The sequence below is a fragment of the Ptychodera flava genome, chromosome 11 (assembly GCF_041260155.1).
Source record: "Ptychodera flava strain L36383 chromosome 11, AS_Pfla_20210202, whole genome shotgun sequence".
NCBI classification, from domain to species: domain Eukaryota; kingdom Metazoa; phylum Hemichordata; class Enteropneusta; family Ptychoderidae; genus Ptychodera; species Ptychodera flava.
In genome coordinates, this window is record NC_091938.1 from 6,063,223 (window position 1) to 6,082,707 (window position 19,485).

Sequence of the window (19,485 nt, forward strand, 5' to 3'; positions counted from 1 at the left end):
GTGGTGTGATTTCAGACATTTGGGAATGTGCCAGTCGTGTTAATTGTTGACCATGGGAGCAAGAATGTTTTTTCCAAAGCTACCTAGGAAGATAGCAAACATTTTTTAAAATTCTTTTTCAAAAACTAGCCCTATCTCCCACCAGGCACATTGTTACTGATGCCTTAGAGTCTAGATTTTACGAACTGTCCACAATAATAGAGGCATTATACATGTACAGGCAGTGGTGACAGAAAAAATATATTCCACATGCTCCCAGAAGACTGCTAAAAACTGTAAATGTGCCGGGTCCCTAAAAGTAAAACAATTGTAGTACCGGTACTGTCTTTTTAGCATTCTTCACCGTGGGCCATTGGGGTCCAACGTTTGCACTTTTTCATTTTAGTTTTACCCCATGTTTTATCATCTCTGCCACTCTCCCTACACATTTTACACATTTGCCTCATATCACAAAGAGGAAGTACATATTTGCTGCAATTAACAAAAATATTTCCAAATTGGCTAAAGTAAATGAAGCAAGTCCAAGGAACAAAGCATTAATTCTTCCTGGCTTTAAGTTTAAAAAATGATTACCCTATTTATATCGATCCTTCAGTTGATTTTCTTTACATCTGTGCCACCTTATGAGCCTTTCTGAATGGTCAACACCCATCGTAAAATAATAGGGGTCAAGTAAGTAGTTCAAGAATTATTATAGAGTGAATTACATCGATAAATGAGAACAATTTTTTATTTAAATGCAAGGTATTGTTGAAAATAACCTGATTTAAACTTAATTTCTGTAAGCTTAGCAGCAAGGTGTCTGTAGGAAAAAATTCAAATCCAAAAGCAGTTTCAACTTTTCCATTTCTCTTGTGGGCCGTCTCACTGTCTTTGGAACAGGTATGAAATTTCAGATGTTTAATTTTTAGTGATGTCCGCAGGCAATGTTGAAACTTCAGTACTTGGGAAATGTGTGGTGTTAAAAGTGGTTGACACTGACATTAGCCAGGCAAGATTGATAAAGTTTGGAAATTGTAGGAAAGTCAGTAAAATTGATTATTGAAACACCATTTACATTATTTTTGTGATTTGTCTGTGATTGACGGAGTGAAACTGTAACCCACAATAACATATCATAAATATTATATTGAAAATTTTTTCACACAGATACACCCATTTTCAGGTGTCAGATTGAGATTCCTTTGTGTTCTGTTTGAACAAGGCAAGCATTTGCTAGTCTTGCTGTGGTGCCAAATGTGTTGTCACGTGAACGAGAAGTTGGAAAATTTGCAACCATACCAACCTCTGATATTGGTTTATGACTGACAGAACATGGCCCTGTCAGGAAGCCCATAATTTACCTCTTTTGTGGCATTAATTCACTTGGTGTCTGTGCAGCATCCGATATGACCATACAAAGACTATTGAAATCTCAGAGATGATCTCAATTGTTCCTCATCACTATAGATGGTTTCCATCAACTGAAACAGGTTTTCTTCATCTGAACGAAAGCATTGTCTTGCAATACAGGATATTGAATTCATCAATCAAAAAATGTCATGACAAAATACTCAAATTTAAAAGTATGAGAAATTTCCATCAGATAGTCTCACTGGACTGCTAGCCCATTTTTTGTTTTTGAAAAGCATTTCTAATTTTGCAAAAAGTCCAAATTGCGGTAATGATGGTCACGGTACACAGTGTAGATTTGGGCATTCAAATTTAATGATTTGAAGTTATTAAATTTTGAGAAGCTTAAAACATTTTTGAAAGGCTGTAGAGAATTAAGACCGATTGACACCGTTGTCAAACAGTTTTCATTGCTATGAAATGTAATATAATAGTTCATAGACCCCCGTTGCCTCTAAATTTGGGTAAATTCCCCAGTTTTCAGTGACAAAGAAGGCCTCTGTAATATCTTTGAAGTGTATAAAAAATTTTCAAAAAAAAATCAAGTATCTTAGCATAGCAAAAGAACACTTGGTTGTTGGTATGAACTCATCCTTTTCCTGCTATGGTTTGAATAAATGCAACATGACATTTTTATTTGATTCCCAGAAGGCAACAGAAAATAATACATCAAATAGATTAGGTTTAAAGATGTTATGAAAATTTAAGATCAGTCATATAAATACATATATATATATTTTTTTTTTCCATTTCAAACTTCTTGGCTTTATTCAGAAGTATAAATCAGTATAATATATTTCTATCTTCTTATTTAAAAATGAAAATATCTAACTTCAGCAAATATAGAGATCACATACAAGACTGCAAGGAAACTGGCTAGAAATACAGATAAGCCGTCTGGCCAGTTGGCTTGCTAAATTGCTCTGCATAGGCAGCCTGTAGCTACATGCACTATGTAAATTTAGTTGGCTGCATCTCATTGACCTGAGTAGACTGTTGTTGATCATTCAACTCACTGCTACAGTCGTTTGTGACTTTGTTACGTAACACCCCACAGTATCTTATCAGTTCCCCTAGCCAAGCACCACTCACCAATAAACCCTTGTACATGTTTTTTTATGACTCTCCATTGATAGGGTGTTCATTAAACGCCAAATCTTTGACCATGATCTGACGATTAGACTAAAACAGAATTTGGCTGGTCAACGAACTTCACTGTACACCATATTGCTAATTCAGGATTTGATGTATAAATAGCAGCTGTTAATTTGACCTGGCAATATCAGTTACAGTTACCACAGAATTCACTTTTATACTACATCCCCTTCCTCCTCCCCTCTCCCCCACCACCACCCCTCCTAAATTTATGTGTGTCTACTGATGATCAATGACTGGGCTGTGGATGGGTTTTAAATTGAAACTAGAGGGTGACGTGACTGCTTGATGATGAAACAAATTTTATTATTAATTTTCAAATATTCCCCTCTCCTTCCACTGAAAACAAATATCGATTTCATATTGACTTGTGTGTACAGTAACGTTAAAAGGGGGAAGATGTTGCATGGTTTTATCTTCAGTGTCTATATAAAAACCAATAAAATTTGACATATTTTAGTGTTACAGTATATATGGTCAAATAACCACCATTGATAGATAGATATAATACCTTTGTTGTCCAGTATCCAATATTGACACATGTATATCATGATTTTAATTGATGTCCTGTACATCTCCAGCATTTTTACCCCTCCAAAATCTTTTCGATTACACCGTATTCTTTTTTATCACAGCCATATGATATTGGAGCCACGAAAGTCTTGTTTTGATTGTTGTATTCCATGCAAAACTGCTTATTATTCTGGCAGACAGAGGTTGAACAGAAATCCTGTTGTTCTCGAGTTTTTTATGAGCACCATGTGGGCAGAATGATTAAATTATTTGTTTCGCATTCACTTAAAATTTTTAAAGGTAGGCAGGTAACCTTAGCGGTTCAAGAACACTTGGAAAATTGGCTCATGCAAGTATTGTATTTACTTGATTGCTTCCATGTAATATGAATGCCCATTCAAGAATCACCTTCATGATGTACACCACAATGACCTGTAAGCATGTGGTTGTCTAAGTACATTTTACAAAATTTGTAAACAAAGCTTTGTCAGCAGGAAAGCTATGTAGTAAAGTCGTATTCAAATACACTCAGTGTGGTTTTCATGAAAACTTCACACTTGGACACAAGACAGAATTTTAATAGTACTGAAGGCCAGACTTTCTTAGAAAATTGCAATTAACTAATCTTCCCAGATAATCCTCCCAGATAAATTTCCCAGATAATCTTCTCAGGCATTGCCATTTACAGAATTGGCTAAATAAATTTGCTTTGCTATGAGCTGGAATGTTTTTCTGACAATTTCTGCATTTTAGATCTAAAACACAGCTACAGCAAACTTTACTTCAAGAAGTGGTCCGGGTATCTTGTACAGTGTGTGTGAGTGGGCGTGGCCTGCGTTAAAAACTTTTGACCAATCACAGTGGCTTTAGTAATTGACAAGAACATAATCATCAAGCGCTTACCAGTAAGGATACCTTTACTTTTCTATTTATGATTTTCTCAGCCAATGTGGTAATCGTGGTATGAAAATATTGAGATATATCAATAAATCAGTTGTGACTATTTTCTGTGATGATTTACAAGACTTTTGAGGGTTCATGCCCCCAACTTTAGTTTATGTTCTGGTTCAAGCCAGCCTGTTAGTGTTCAGCAGTGACTTACTACATTTACATGAAGCTATTTCATTTCACTTTTACCATATATAGACAGTCCTGACCTGCTCACTGAAACAGAGTGAACGTCTAAAGTTTAAGTTCAGATAGATGTAAAAGATTAAAGAAGAGCACTGCACCAAATTATTGTGACAAGTAAAGTAAGTATAGACAAGTCTTCTTGTAATCTTCGATAGAGCTTAATTTTAGAGCTCTAAACTGACAAAAACCATGGTAAATAACAGCTTGGTTTCACTGACTGATTTGTTTATTACCTTGAACGTTTGGATGCTAGAATGTTACCTCCCACAAAGACTATGGTGTGAAACCATTGTTAGTGTAAAGGACACCTCACAGTAGAACTTTCAGAAATGTTTCCTTCTGAAAGTATTTTTTGCATGTCCTGACGCTATAACATGACATACATGATGAATCAAAACATGACATTCATGAATTAATCAAATGATGTTGTAATGACTTGATTCATGGAACTATTGAAAAACACCCACAGTGTAACAGATGACAATGTTATCGGCAAAATTTTAAGGAAGACTTCTATAAAAGCATGGGGTTGGACTGTAATATAAGGAAGATGAAAGTGCGCAACCAAGAAATGAAGTGTACTGAATTTTTTGAAAAGTACAGAATGAAGTACATGCTGTTGTACATACAAGAACAAAAATTCACATCAACGTTAAACATTCATTTTCGAAGAAATTGTAGAAGTATTAGCATCCAAGGTCAATGGCTTTCAGCTTGTCAACTCATTCACACACATGCAGACAGCATTGTAACAATTATAACAATTGTGAATTCTGATCTTGACTAGAATTCACAGTAAACAACAACAGTGCATTCTACAGGCATCTATAGATGCTGTGTGGGCTGTGTTGACAAGCTAAATAATAGGTATTTTAGTATGCATTTGGAGTAGAATAAGAACTTGCAATTAACATACAAAACAAAAATAGTATAAAAATTCATCAAAAGTTACAGCTACAGGCCCTGAATCGTAGTATACTTCATCATTTGTTTTCAGTATGTATTGCTACAGCATCAGCATCTTGTTTCAGGATTTGGAGGATTAAAAGCCAATAATTTACGCCAAAAACAAGAAAATAGTGTACCAGTCCTCTGTACCTATCATCAGCTTTCGTATATTCCCGTCAACAATTTTATTCAGTACTCTTCCATTTCCTGCATGAAAAGGGCTGGATTTAATGTGTCAATAGGTAAATTTGATGTTTTCATTTTGCTTTTCACTCCTTGACCTTTCTGAAAGTCAAAAGAGATCTAATGAGATGGAAAACATAATTATAAGGAACTGCTTAGTCTAGGTTGCTCAGAACAAAAATCTACTAATTAGGTTGGTATTGTCACAATTGATCATATTAAACCTTTCTGAAACCCTTCCAAATTTGAATTTGTGCCAATATGTTAAATGAAGCTGTTCATAGATAATGGTAGAAGATAAAATATGACCAACGATAATTTTATTTTTCCATGTCAGGGTTTGGTTCAGTTTACTGATGTGCGATGCTGAACTGTGTTAGAAACTCCATAGCGATGGTGAATTTCAACATTTTCATGGAAGACATTGTTATGTTTGCCAGTAATAATATTCCGTAGGATGGATGGTACCTGCAGTTTACACCCAAAAGGTAAGTTATCCGCTCTTTGAAGTGATTCTAGGCTGTATTTTTGTAGGCAGAATAAGACAAAAAAAAACATTGCCACAAACCAGCTAAAAAAGAAGCGTACATAAAACCTGCTTATTTTTGTGATGGTCAAAGAAATGAATGTTTATGTTTGTTCTTGTGTTTACTATGTTGAGCATTGCCTGTCTCTGACCATACAAGTACACGTATCAACAACCACCTGACAGAATAAAATTGCATCCTCTTTTGGCCTTTGATAATTTGTTTTATGAAGTTGAATATCACAGATGGTTTCATATGTACCCATTATTATCTTTCAAATTATGAGAGAAAATCAAAGTTCAAAATCACTGAGAATTTAATTTTGTGAATTCAAAAATAATCATCCACATTCAAGATTAATGATCGTCATTGTAAGGGATGACCATAAAATCAAATTGAATTTGAGTAAGATTGGTTGATCAGCAAGTTCATAAAAAGAAAATTGGCATACTTGTTACCTCATGGACGGAAAAGGGTGAAGTTTGCAACTTTTGCTTTTATTTTTATATTTGTCACATGAATCTTGAATAGTGTCAAGACCCCCAACATTTTTATATATAATCCCATGGTTTTTTTCTCTGTTTGACGTCATCGTATACGAGTGTTTTTCGCGAAGCCGTACAACTTCGAGCCGAAGGCGAGAAGTGTGCGGCTCCGCGAAAAACACGAGTATACGATGACGTCAAACAGAGAAAAATACCATGGGATTATATATTTATCACATGAACAGTCTTCTTATTTTTCTTTTGACGTAGATGGATCAAAATTATCGTAACAAATTGCATGAATTTCGTCGCGATTTGTGTTTTACTTACGCGGATTACTTTCATTTAAAGAGTAAAGCGGCCCGTCACCCAGGAGATACTTTCATTCATAAATCCCATCAAGCTGAAATTTGCTACATGAAATAGTATCTCCACCAACCAGACATACGGATTCGGTCACGTGAACCTGTCAATCATTGTCTCGCGCTGTACCGATGCCAAGGCAAGTCGGCCATCGGTACGGTCGACATAACTTTCATCGTGCTAGCGACGGATAGCCACAGTATTCAGAGTTATTCAGAATACTTACAAATAGATTTATGAAGTAAATGCAACGACACGATCGAAACAGTAATTCTCATTCTCAGAGATTCCGTGGCTTTTCAAAATATCACACAAGTTTACGACCGTGGCGAGCGCGAAAGATTCCGTTCGATGACACACAGAGTGTACCTCATTGCATGTACTTTATGCCCACAACGCTGCCGTCACCAGTCTCTGCCATGCCTGTGTCAACTCGTTAATCCCGATCTCGGTCGTCAATGTTTTCGTCTTAAGGACTTTGATGTTTGCAGTGACATATATCTCACCCGTAGATACATCCTAATTTTACTTGACGGAAACTCTGTTTTGAGTGTTGTCTGAGTCAACTTTCGAAGTACATCGGATTCCACAGCGCTGCAATGCATAAGCTTATAGCCTACAGCTCAACAGTTGATGTCTTCGCTAGCGCTACAACCTTACGCCGCTACAGGTTTTATTCCGAGCAAGAATTTACGGAATTTTTTGTATGATGAAGGAAATTTATCGTTGTTAGTCGAATGACTTTATGCTTGTGCCTGTATGTCGCTTTCCCGAAGATTATACTGTACTCCTTTATTCAGTTGAACTTCCGTTGAGGTGAAGATTTTAGGTTTATCGCCAACCGGGATCGCCAGGTACGACGTCCACATTGAGCCTTACGAGGCGACTCGACTGGATCGGCGGTATCCCCATTCGATTCTCGGGAACAGCTATAGTTTTAGCGACTCGAAATTTCGCTGGACATGCCTTCTATGTTTCCATGTGTGAATTTATCGGGTCACCTTTTTTGAAAAAGTGTCTTGAGAGCATGGCACATGGCATCGATCACGACAAATCGGTCTATGTTCACGTCGCGACCCGCATGAAGGGTACTATGCAAGAAAAAAGTTCCGGTTGATGACGTACAACAGGGGTAATTCGGATTTCTTATCCGTCCTGTTCTACGTCACACAGGTGGGAATTCGGGCCAGTTCATGTGATAAAAGGTAGTATTTGTTCCTAAAGTGAAAGACTTAAACTTTTACTCAAATTTTCCCATGTGAAACTTTCTTCTAGTGTCTTACAGAATCAAGGAGAATAAAAATCTGGGGTCAACATGCAAGGTTTGGCACTAGAGAAACAAATTAACATTTATTTATATTTGAAATTCAAAATGGCTACCATCTCTGCGTCACCTCTGGGGAAAAATAAAATTTTTGATTTTCAAAAAACGTAGACTGAAAATTTTTCTCATTCCAAGAGCATTTAAATGAACCCCACAAGTGGTCGATCAGAAAAATTTGAGACCACATATCTGTTCCCAAGGCACGGTCTACCATAAGTGAGTTGGACTGTGTATATGAAATCTCATATTAAACCTGCAGGCAAGGGAAAATGATGTTGGAGTATTTGAGTGTCATCTTGAATAATGTCGAGATAAGTGAACTATTTAGAAAGTTTTATTGTGCAGATAAATCTTCTTTCAAAATCAAGGAAAAGGAAAGTGATGTCAAAGTGCTTCAATTCTATTGACGAAGAATAAACCGACAGATGAAGTTAGATTGAAAGCCATGAGAAATGGCTTTCATTATGTTTTGTCCTTCAGTTTGTAGGGCCATGACTGTTTAGGTGATTTTCCCAGCATTCCTTGAAATGCTTTTTTTACAATTGACCTTAAAAGCAATGTTGTGCGATGTTGGAATTCTGGTTTCAAAAAGGTGAAAAATGGTAACAGTTGGTTGTCAAAGGATTTTGCACTCGGCCACCGGAACTATTACTGCAGACAATAGTACAAATTATATGGCCTTTGTAATAACACTGCTTGTTAAAGCATGGTTGTCCATGGTATTCAAATAAACAAACGTGACTCTGAGTTGACCTGGTCATTCAGAGTCATGAACTCACATGAACTTGAAACGTAGATCTATTGCCAATGCCACCGCTCATGGTCACAATATGTAAATAGACTCAGCGTCTTTTGTTGGCGCCAGTGCTTCCAGGGCTGGACCATTCCCCTTAATAAGAAGGGAAATGGCAAGCATGCACATTTTTTGTTCACTTCCAAACTTTTACAAATCAATTTGTTTAATTTGCATGATGTGTACACTCGCTTCTTCTCTTCCATCCCCCAGTTCATTTTTCTACTGACCTTCATGTGAATATATTTTCATGGCTGGAAATTTTCTAAGCGGTTTTTGCTGCCACACAGACTTTTCCCCCCCAATATTTGACACCCCTCCCAAAATCTGATGGTGGATTCTAATTCTAAGGGCATCTGAGTTCAATGAACTGCACAGTATAGTCTCCCAACACTTCCACAATATATGACCTTAGCGATGTCACCAAAAGGACACCAAGTTCAGTGACTTTTTGCTTTGATAATCCAGGCACCCTCCTAAAATAACTATACCATTGTCATTGCTTATGTTAATGATGTAAGGGACACTCTCTTTTGATTTTCTGTGAGAATTTTCCCATTCTCAATTGTTATTCCCCCCCCCCTCCCCAATATGTGTAAATTAATCTCCCGGAATGTAAGTAATTTTGTATTTGTTTTCAGTGACATTGATTTGAACATTAAACTAATGATTTGGTTCTGAACTTCAGTGATATTGATTTGAACATGAAAGTGGCGATTAGATTCTTGGTTTTCAGAGATGATATTGATTTGAGCATTAAACCAGTGATTTTGTTTTGAACGTCAGTGATATTGATTCAAAAGAAAAAAATCAATGAGAAGTCCTGAGAAGTCAGTGTCACAAAATTCATTGAATACCTCAATGTAACAAACAGAAACCTATCTTTTGTAATAATAACTGATATTCATCTAAAGATGACAAGTCCTTGTTTAAACATTATGAAAATGGCCTTCTCAAAAAAAATATGTGTAACAAATAACAACAGAAATCATCGTTCGGTCAATGTTGGTCATTCTCCTTTCCTTGGTTTCTATTTCTGTCCTGTGTTTGTGTGTTCGTTTGTTTTTTATTTCTGTGGCTGTCAACTTTGGAATGCACAATGTCAAAGTTACTCATTGAAATGACATATAGCATGTCAAAAGTTTGCTTAAAAATTTAATTTTTTTTCAATGTTTTTGCTGAAATACTTGTTAATAAAGATATTAAGGAAGAATATTACACGTGATGGACAGCTAAAATGTTTTATACTGCAGAGTGTTATAAAATGTTTTGAATAATTAGATAATACAGGATTTGTGAAAGCAATTCCAACCGAACGTTTTTCAATCTTCTGCCAAAGTGTCATTCTGACTAAACTTTTCCCTCTTAAATAAAAAAAGGAAGAGAACACAACACGACAATACCACCTTCCAGACATTGATGAAACAAAAAGACCTTGAAATGTCTAGCCGAAACAATGAAATATTACCCAGGGTGCCTTGCTGCAGAGCGCACGTGGCCCTGACCACACTAGTGATCAAGGAGGGGATATTCATGAGCTGTGAAAGGCAGCCGAGTTCACCGGCTGCCATGATGACAACGCGTCTTCTAAGTGATACCCATCTGTCATGCTACTACCACCTTGGCAGCACAAACCTGCCGTGTAAAGGTGACTGAGAGAGACTTTTTACTGAGTGTTTTTCCTCAAACTGCAACTCACAGCAATGCTTTTCTGGATTTCCGGGTATAGTACCGTAGCCTAGTCATCAGTCCAATTCTAATATTATTATTAGGACAGACAGACGACCTTGATTGTCTAACTACCTACGTAATCCAAATTGAGTGAAGGCCATCGGAATCGTCAGAACCTCTCATTGGAAATTTATGCTGCCTGCGGTGCTGTCATCCATCTGAATTGTATGATGTTTTATTTCAAAGTGTTCTTGGGATGCTGCATGATTGTAGAACTCACGGTATTCAAGCCCAACGGCTTCAACGGTTGCATTGGCTTTCACAGCGCAGTTTAGGGAATGATGAATATTTCGATATCTCACAATACTTTTATGCTTTCCTCCTGAATAAAATCAAATAAATTTTTTTTTTCCCCAAGAATGACAAAGAAAATATTCACAGATCACCTCACTACTATTCTTTGGTGAATGAAAGCATTTGTGCACGGACTTTCCAGTATCAAGAGCATTGTGCAGTACAGTCCAGAAACTGAAGAATGATGCATCACATGTTGATGACACACTTGCCTTGTGAATTGTCAGTATGTTTCCTTGTATGACATAAAAAAGCATATGTAGACTGCTTCAATCTTCAACAATTCCAGTGTAGTGCCACATGTGCTGTTGAGAATGTTCAAATATCTTTAATTATTCATAACAAAATTTTATTGTGTACTTTCTCTCAAACAGAATCAGTTTTCTTTATTTTCTTGATGTTATGAAAAAGCAATGGAACATTATTTCGTAATTATTTTGAAAATATTTCAGCTTTATTTGTATGTAGACTTTTGATCTGATGCTGGCATTTTTTTGGCTGCCAAGAGTCACCAGACCAGCCTGTATAATGCATATTCAATCATTCTGATAATTGGCAGATATGCCTTTAGGCTGCTCAACTCTGTGATGATATAAACTGTGTCTGTGGAGTTTGTCACAGCATTGACGTGCCTGTGTAGAACAAAGATACCACTGAGACATTTATTGTTCACATTCACAAATTCATGAAGACAGTTGGTGTAAATGAATCTGTGAATTTTTCTCAGATCCTGTATTTATTCTCTTGAGAGCAAAAATCAAATGGGAGAGAATCCATGTTTTCTTGTATTTTGTATAAAACTAAAATTTCACTAAACAGCTAGTACTGTTTCTTGCCTAAATTCATGAGGAGATTCATCGCAGAAATGTGACAATTAAATCACATCAAGTGCTTTACAATGCTACATTTGACTTGCCGTTTAAGATTGTTAAGTATGAAGACAGTAGTTGCAATTTGTGATAATTTTCAATTGGCTATGCTTGGGGATATTTTACCAGGTATAATTGTGTTACAGAATGTTTTTATCTAACTTGTACCTCGTCTCTCTCTATAGTAGAAAAAATAAGACAGAGACTCCTCTATGTCAAGTTTGTTTAACCCTTTCATCATCATAGTTTGGTCCAAACTTAATGTTATCAATGGTGATTGTGGACCTGTTCACTTTGAATTGGGGAAGAACAGGTTAATATACGTCAGATGTAGTTTTGCCTGGCTTTTTAATTAATGTTTTCAAATGACAGTTTCTTATTCTACTCCACAAATAAGTCATGTTAATGCTTCTCTTTATTGTTGACAACTGAAGTTAAGCTGTGACAGGACTTGATTTACCAACAGTATACAGCGCAAAACTATAATGGAAAATAAAATCATGAAATGCTACAATAAAATGTTGCTCATATGTCCTCATATGAGCTTCACATTTGCTGCATGTAACATGATTTTTGTACAATTGTAAACTTTAGGCCTTGCATTTTAACCTATACCATCATTGCATGAAGGTAAAGCAGCAATTGTCATGATTTCAAAATGTTTTTGTGTTTTCATTTTTGGTATTGCCAGTGTCAAGTGAGAAGATTGTGTTTGCATTTGAGCTGGCTGATACAAGGCAATTTTACAGTGAAATCAGGTAACACATGTTTGGTGTTTCATAAGACATGGAATCATATTTGAACTTGGTATATATTAAAACAAAGGTAACCGTGCAGTTGGTACATGCACATATGACCACATTTTATTACATCCAGATTAAAAATAGAATGATAAGTTGAAGTTTATGACTTTGGACATGATCAAGCCCCAATTCCGTGTATACAGGTCAACACTTGCCATTGATTACAATTGGTTTGGGTGAAACTATGGTGGTCAAAGGGTAAAAACAGATGCTTCAGATGGGTTCTTTGGTAACATTATAGTTACCAGTTAACCTTCCCTTTATGTTAAAGTTCAAAATCATGGACCAATCACGGTTTACGAGGCAAACTGATGAAATGGCTATCCACAGGTTGTGAGGAAACTGCTCAGCACCTGCATTTAGATGTAGTGATCAAACTTGCTAACAGGATTTTGGGTTCAATTCCAAGTCTTCTCTGTGGAGTAGTTCAGATTAAGATGTTTTGTTAACACAATGGAGCTTGCTGGGCAGGACCTTACTTGATTCAATGTGACTTTTCTTATATTCATACCACACCATTTTATCCATTTGTTTTTTTTAGAGACTTAAAAGAAGCCATTTCATGCTTGACAGTAACCTTGAATTTGTGAAGATTCACCATACACAGTAAATAACCACACATGATGCTGAATTCTTGAATTCCTGAATATCAATCATTCCATGAAATTCAATGAGTTTAAAATTTTTGCATGTTAAGAGTGAAGGTATACAGTTGTATCAGTTGGCAGGTATTGATTTCTGAAAAAGTTATATGCTTAAAAATTCTGCAAGGGGAGTAAGGCATTTCATAGTTTTGTTTTGCTGGTCAAGTGTGCGCAACATGCCAAGCTTGACAAAGTGACTGTACTGTCCATTGTTGAGTAGTTGTGAAATTACATGTGATGAACAGCATGGTTTTTTTATGTGCTAGAGACAAAATCTACCTGCATGGAGAAGCCTATTTTCAGGGACTGATTTTTGTACACTTCTGTGTTTTGTATACATCTGCACAGCAGACGGTGACATTTCCATGTTCAATGGTGCACAAAAGGCTGTAGCTTAACAATATTCAACACAATTTTTTTTGAAATGTGAAAAACATCCCTAAAGCAAGTAAGTTTGAATGAAAACCTTTACATGTTGCAAACCAGAAAATCATTGTAAAAATTTGAGAGCATGGGTTTCTCCTTCCAAATTGCATTCTTCTGTACTAGCACAGTCACAATCTCAGTTGTTGCTTCACTGTTCCCCACAGCTGTCTTTGAAAGTAGCAAACTTTTGCCCTTTTCAAAAAAAATCAGAATGCTGAACATGATGACAAATGTGATCATGTAGAGAATTATTGTCAGTGGCAAGTGATCAACCAACAGGACGTACTCTAACAAAAAAAGTAAATTTGTCATCAATGTAAAATATAAACTTTCCCCACTATCGCCGTGTGTATGTTGATAGGAATTGTAGCACAAACAAATTAATAACCAATGCACATTTATGGAAAAGGGTGATAAATATACATCAGACTATACAGTTTTATGTTTATCGCATATATCAAAGGAACAAATGTGGCATATTTGTCCTGGTAAACAAGTACTTTTTCCTTGTTCTTATCCTTGAACTATGTTGATATAAAAAGAATTACTGTGGTCATCTGAACACAATGCATTGTGCGTACAAAATGCTGTGTTTAAGGAGACAAATTTTTTCTCAACTAAAATTCAGTTGTCAACAGTAATATAAGACATAAAATATATATAACTGTATAAATGTGAACACTGAGCATTTCAACGCCATCTAATGTGAATAGATTAAAGGGAGGGGTCATCAGAACTCCTGTGCAACTGTGTCTATCACAGACGATCTATTTCATGTACGATAACTAGATGTATCATTTCAACATAGGTGTAGCATTTCAATTTTACAATGTACATTATGACGAAAATGTTTTCACTTTCATAAATCACCCATGAACCTTGGACACAGTGTTTTCACTGTGGTTGGTTCTATTTATCGCAGATCCGACGACCCCTCCCTTTAAGAAATCCTATTTCATGCACAGAATAAATTAATAGCAAATGCACCAAGTGTTACTGACAGTAACAGCTATTATGAAGCTTCCAAATACGTACAGAAATTCCCTCTTCAACTGAAAGGGTACATCTCTTTTTGTCAGAATCATCAACAATGCATTTTTGTGTTAAGCCAGTTACCACTAATACACAAGAGTTAATTTGTTTTGTTCAAGAAAATCTGGCATACTGTCCTACTTGCGACCTACAGCAGACTTGAAAAAAAATTCTCAGAAGATAGGTCACAAGAGTGAGAAATTTACTCTCCAGTGTTCTTTGTTAAATAGTTCCTATATCTTACTGAATTTTCCCTCAGCTATGCAGTGTAGCCATAGTATAGGATTGTGGAAAAGTGTACCAAGATTTCCTTGTTTTCGATTGAGATTCCCTGGCACAGTCTTCTGTAAAATGTTCCTTATTAAGTGGAGCAAAAAAATTGTATCTTTACAAGAGGTGAACTCCCAGTTTGGTTTCTTTACCAGAGTATCATAATTTCATGGAGGAAAAAATATAATCATGAACCTGATGACAAGAAAACTACGACTATTACTTCTACTACTACTGCTGCTGCTACTTAATGACTACTGCTACTAACTGCTATTGTTATTATAATTCTTTGACATAATTAATAGGACAGATTAATGGTTTGATAAAGTTAGAGCAATAGTTAAAATAGTGAATAGCGATAGTTCATTGATCAGCATCTTATGTGAGTCACTGCAATTGCCTCAAAGGAGATATATTAAAATGTTTCAGAGTTTGGGGAAGTCTCGTTTGACAATACTATTTATATTTCTGTTTTGTATCAATTGTGTGTATTTATGAAGTCAGGTATTTGTGATAGATTTTGCAATGTAGAAAGCACTTTCCTAATATTAAATTTACTTCAAGAGCAATTGGTAATACTCATTACCTTAGTTTCTGTTTGTTCTACAAGAATATTGCTTGAAGAATTGAAGGTTTTGACAAATTATTCCTTTATTACACACTAAATGCCATAATTTGTAGTCCAAATTACCAAGCATTAGAAAATTGCAAATGGTTTAAAGTATTGCTTTTGTATGATCATGCTAGATTAGCTTAGTTTTTATTCCCTTATAGTGTATTTCCAAATTATTTATATGTTGTACTTAAAAGGTATTGGATGAAGATAACCTTCCCTACTCTGACTTCAAAGACACAAGAGAAAAAAAAAATCTGTCCACAATCAGTTGCAGATTACTACTCATTCCATCTATTTTCCGGTTCCTAGCTTGTCATGCTCAGACATGCACTGTTCCTGCTGTCCATGTGTAATTTCTTTGTTTTTGTGGCAAATGAATGAAAAAAAATATGAATATGGTCAATGGCATCAATTTATCAGCCTGTGAGTTAAGCTCAGTGTGTATATTGTGGTTTGAGGGACTGTGGTATTGTCTACAGTTTTGCACACACAAAAAAGACACACAGGATGATTGTACTGCAGCTTCATAATGAATATATTGTGAAAGAGACAACAGACTGGTAGATGCACAAACAAAGAGAGACTCCTACAACCATTGTTCAAAGTGAGAATTTTCCTTTTAATCCCCACCACATGCTGGTCTCTGTATTGAAAGGTTTCAAAACATCCACTGTCTTGATATCTTCACTTCATTTCTTTCATTGATGTTGGCCCTAAAAAAGTCTTTATTTTTTCATGTTATCCAATCAGAAATGGTGTGCCTTGCATGAATCAGGAATCAGATTAGATCACTAAGAGATAAGTTTCAAATTTTGAAATTTTCAACTGATTGCTTCAATATTTTTTTTTTTGATTGGGAAGTTAGGATATGTTTGATGAAGAGTCTCAGCGTCTTCTTTCACAAAGTCGAATTAGAAATTACTGCCTACTCTATTGACGAGTGCATCATTTACCGTTAGTTCTGAGAGCTAATGCTTCAGATGATAAACAGTTATATTCCAGACACTGAAGTGTAGGAAATTGAAATTGTCTTGTCAGGGAACCACATAATTTCATCTTTATCTGATATTACAATATAGCTTTGTCAATACCAGTGAATTTTGTGATGTCATATCCTCAGATTATTATTGATATTAATGAATCCGATTATCCAGCATTGATAGTAATGTATCCGATTATCCAGCATTGATATTAATGTATCTGATTATCCAGCATTGTGGTCCCAGATGTTTTCTATGGCTGCAAATTCACTGCCATAACTATAAAATAACAGCAATAATGTAGCCCATCCCAGCCCATAGTGGACTCAAGCAAACTTTGCACTCCATAATGCACTCTGCTTCGCCTAGTACATTATGTTGCACAAAGTTTGCTTTCCTCCATTATATGCCAGGACGGGGTACATTATTGCTTAAATGCATGCCAGTGTATGCATGTGATGCTGTCTAGTAAAACTAGTACCCTAGTAATTTCACAAATTCCTCTTCTTCATGTTATCATAAAGTTACCGCACTGTTTGTATTCAGTAAGGATAAAGAAGTTTAACAACCACCTATGTTATTTTCTCTACATATCTCTGACAAAGGAGATGGATTCTTTTAGGCTGAGTTTCCATAGCAGGGTACTTGTAACAATTGTCAGTAAAAAAATAACTCAGCCAATTGCCGATTTCAAGAAATTGTTACCAAAGGTGTTTTTAGTTTTTTTAAGCAAAGATACAGCATGTAAAAGAATTTTTTGGCAAAATAATATTTTTAACGGGAAAGTATTAAAAAGCTGTCTGCAGCTGCCCTCCCATTACAATGTAGCTTCACTTCCCACCCATTTTTTTTCTTGTCTCCCCTCCCCGTAGTGCCCCATCCACACCATAAGAACTCCCCCAGTACGATCTTAACAATATTTTATCCTCCCCTCTCATTAACACAATTTTGTCCTTACTAAGTGTGCCTAAAATCAAAATAAACCCCAAATTCTCCCTACCCTTTGTTAGAATAGAATAATGCCTTTCTTCCACCAAACCACTCCTGAACACCTTTCTTCACCAACAGCTTCATTTGCTGCTCTTGTTGAACAGTAACATGTAAATCTCCATGCCACCAAGCTGAGATCAAAGAGCAAGATGTCCTCAAAGACAACTGTACAACTTACAGAGTCATGATCTCTAAGTGTACAAGTTCAGGTCCGTGACTCTTGCGTCTCAGTGTTTCATCGAGAGAGGGGATGGGGTGATTCCCTCTCTATTGACATATTGGCACCCCCTAGTAATTTGTCAAGGGTGGACCAGCCCCACAAAATGGTGCCAGTCACACTTCAGAGATAAAAGTAGAGCACATGATGTGGTGACATCCCCCCTAAATTTTCTGGTAAAAATCCCCCTGTTGATGCTATCCTGGATGAAACACTGCAGGGGTCCATCGAATAGCAACCTTTTATCCTGTAGATCAGTTATCTGTTGGCGGTGGACATGTTTTTGATATTTAGCCTCATTTGTGTCCAAAAAGGCATCTTTTTATATGTACAATATTTTGTGCTATGTCTAAGCATACACAGTAGAATCTCACTGCTACTGTTTAGGGTTTATATTTTTTTTGTTTTGGTTACTGTCTTACTGGTAAACTTTGGTTACAGATATTCAAATTCAAATATCTACAATTATTTTCTAATCTACCACTTATTGGGGCTCATTTTAAAGTTCTTGGAGAAAGAAAACTTTTCACCATCTTAGTGTTTTTAAATTCCCAAATTTAATTTTTCCCAATGGCCTTCACACAGGGATGGTGGCCAATTTGAATTTCAAACATCACAAAATGTTGGGTAATTTTTTTCCCTAGTTCCAAACTTTGGATGGTGACCCTTGATTTTTAGTTCCAGAGACCAGCTCTGGAACTGTTAGTTTTTGCTCACTTTCCTTCTTTCTTTCTTTCTTTCTTTCTTTTTTTCTTTCTCTATTTCCGGTATTACTACCATAGAACATGCTATACACAAATTTTACCTTAATTACCCAGAATGCATTGCGACACGCTTATGACGTCATCGCTCAGCTCGGACGGGTTTTACGGGCATTTCTTGTTTGTTTATTTATTTATTTTTTATTTGGCATTGCTCAACTATCATATTGCGTTCAGCTATTAATAATTCTAGCTTTCTTTCGCTTTGTTTTTTGTTGCTTTTTGATTTTATTTTTCTCTAAATACTCGCCGTACGTGGCGCTATACTGTTTCGCCTGAATGCTCATGGGTTGAATGACATTAACAATGGCGGCGTATCGATCGCTTCGCTCGCACAGAGAGAGAAAAGTAGCCTTTCCCTAAGTTTACAAGCGCGGCTGGGCACATCGTGTACCTAGGCGAGGTGGGTGTGCTCGAAAACGATGATCAATGCAAAATTTGGACTCAAAATCGGCTGTTTTGGCGGAGAAACTGCCCGCCGTATTTCTTAGGAGCCACCAGCGGTTTTTCCTATATCAGTCTGCGGGGCTGTGGTGGGAGGCCGTTTAACGCCGGTAACACACAGCCCCTGCCATGCAGAGCTAGGCATTCATAGTGAACGTACTGTCTCACGCACCGGCATGCGTTGGCTGCACGTAAAAGCAACTCAACTTTCCAAGATCAAACGGTCAGTATCTTGTGAAAACAGCGACATAGCAATGAAAATTGTTTTAGTCATGTGCTTTTAATCAAATGAAAATGCATGTGGCTCAATTTCAATGGCGTAGGTCTGATGTTTCCTCTCGTCTGATCATCGTCGTAAATGACACGCCTCTTTACGGCAACAACTCAGCGCTACCGGTATATACCCGTCAAGCGATTGATTTTTGCGTAGGTCAGCGGAGCGAAAATTATTGCTCTGGCTCGCGAGAATGTCGTCTGATAAACATTTCCGTGCGTTGTCGCCCCCGTATGTATCTGTTGCGTTTTTACCGTACATGTAGGCATTTGTAATCTGTGTACTGTAATTCCCCCGACTGCCTTGCTTTTAGTTGT

The 19,485-nt window shown here is 36.5% G+C and overlaps 1 protein-coding gene across 1 annotated transcript in view; it reads left to right on the forward strand.

Annotated features, from left to right (window-relative positions):
• Positions 1–5,697: 5,697 nt before the first annotated feature.
• LOC139143380 (thyroid hormone receptor alpha-like) overlaps positions 5,698–19,485 on the forward strand; it is a 46,804-nt gene continuing 33,016 nt past the window's right edge. The window contains exon 1 of the mRNA XM_070713655.1: positions 5,698–5,813. Within this exon, the coding sequence (XP_070569756.1) occupies positions 5,783–5,813 (31 nt within the window). The 5' untranslated portion in view covers positions 5,698–5,782. The remainder of the gene's footprint in view (positions 5,814–19,485) is intronic.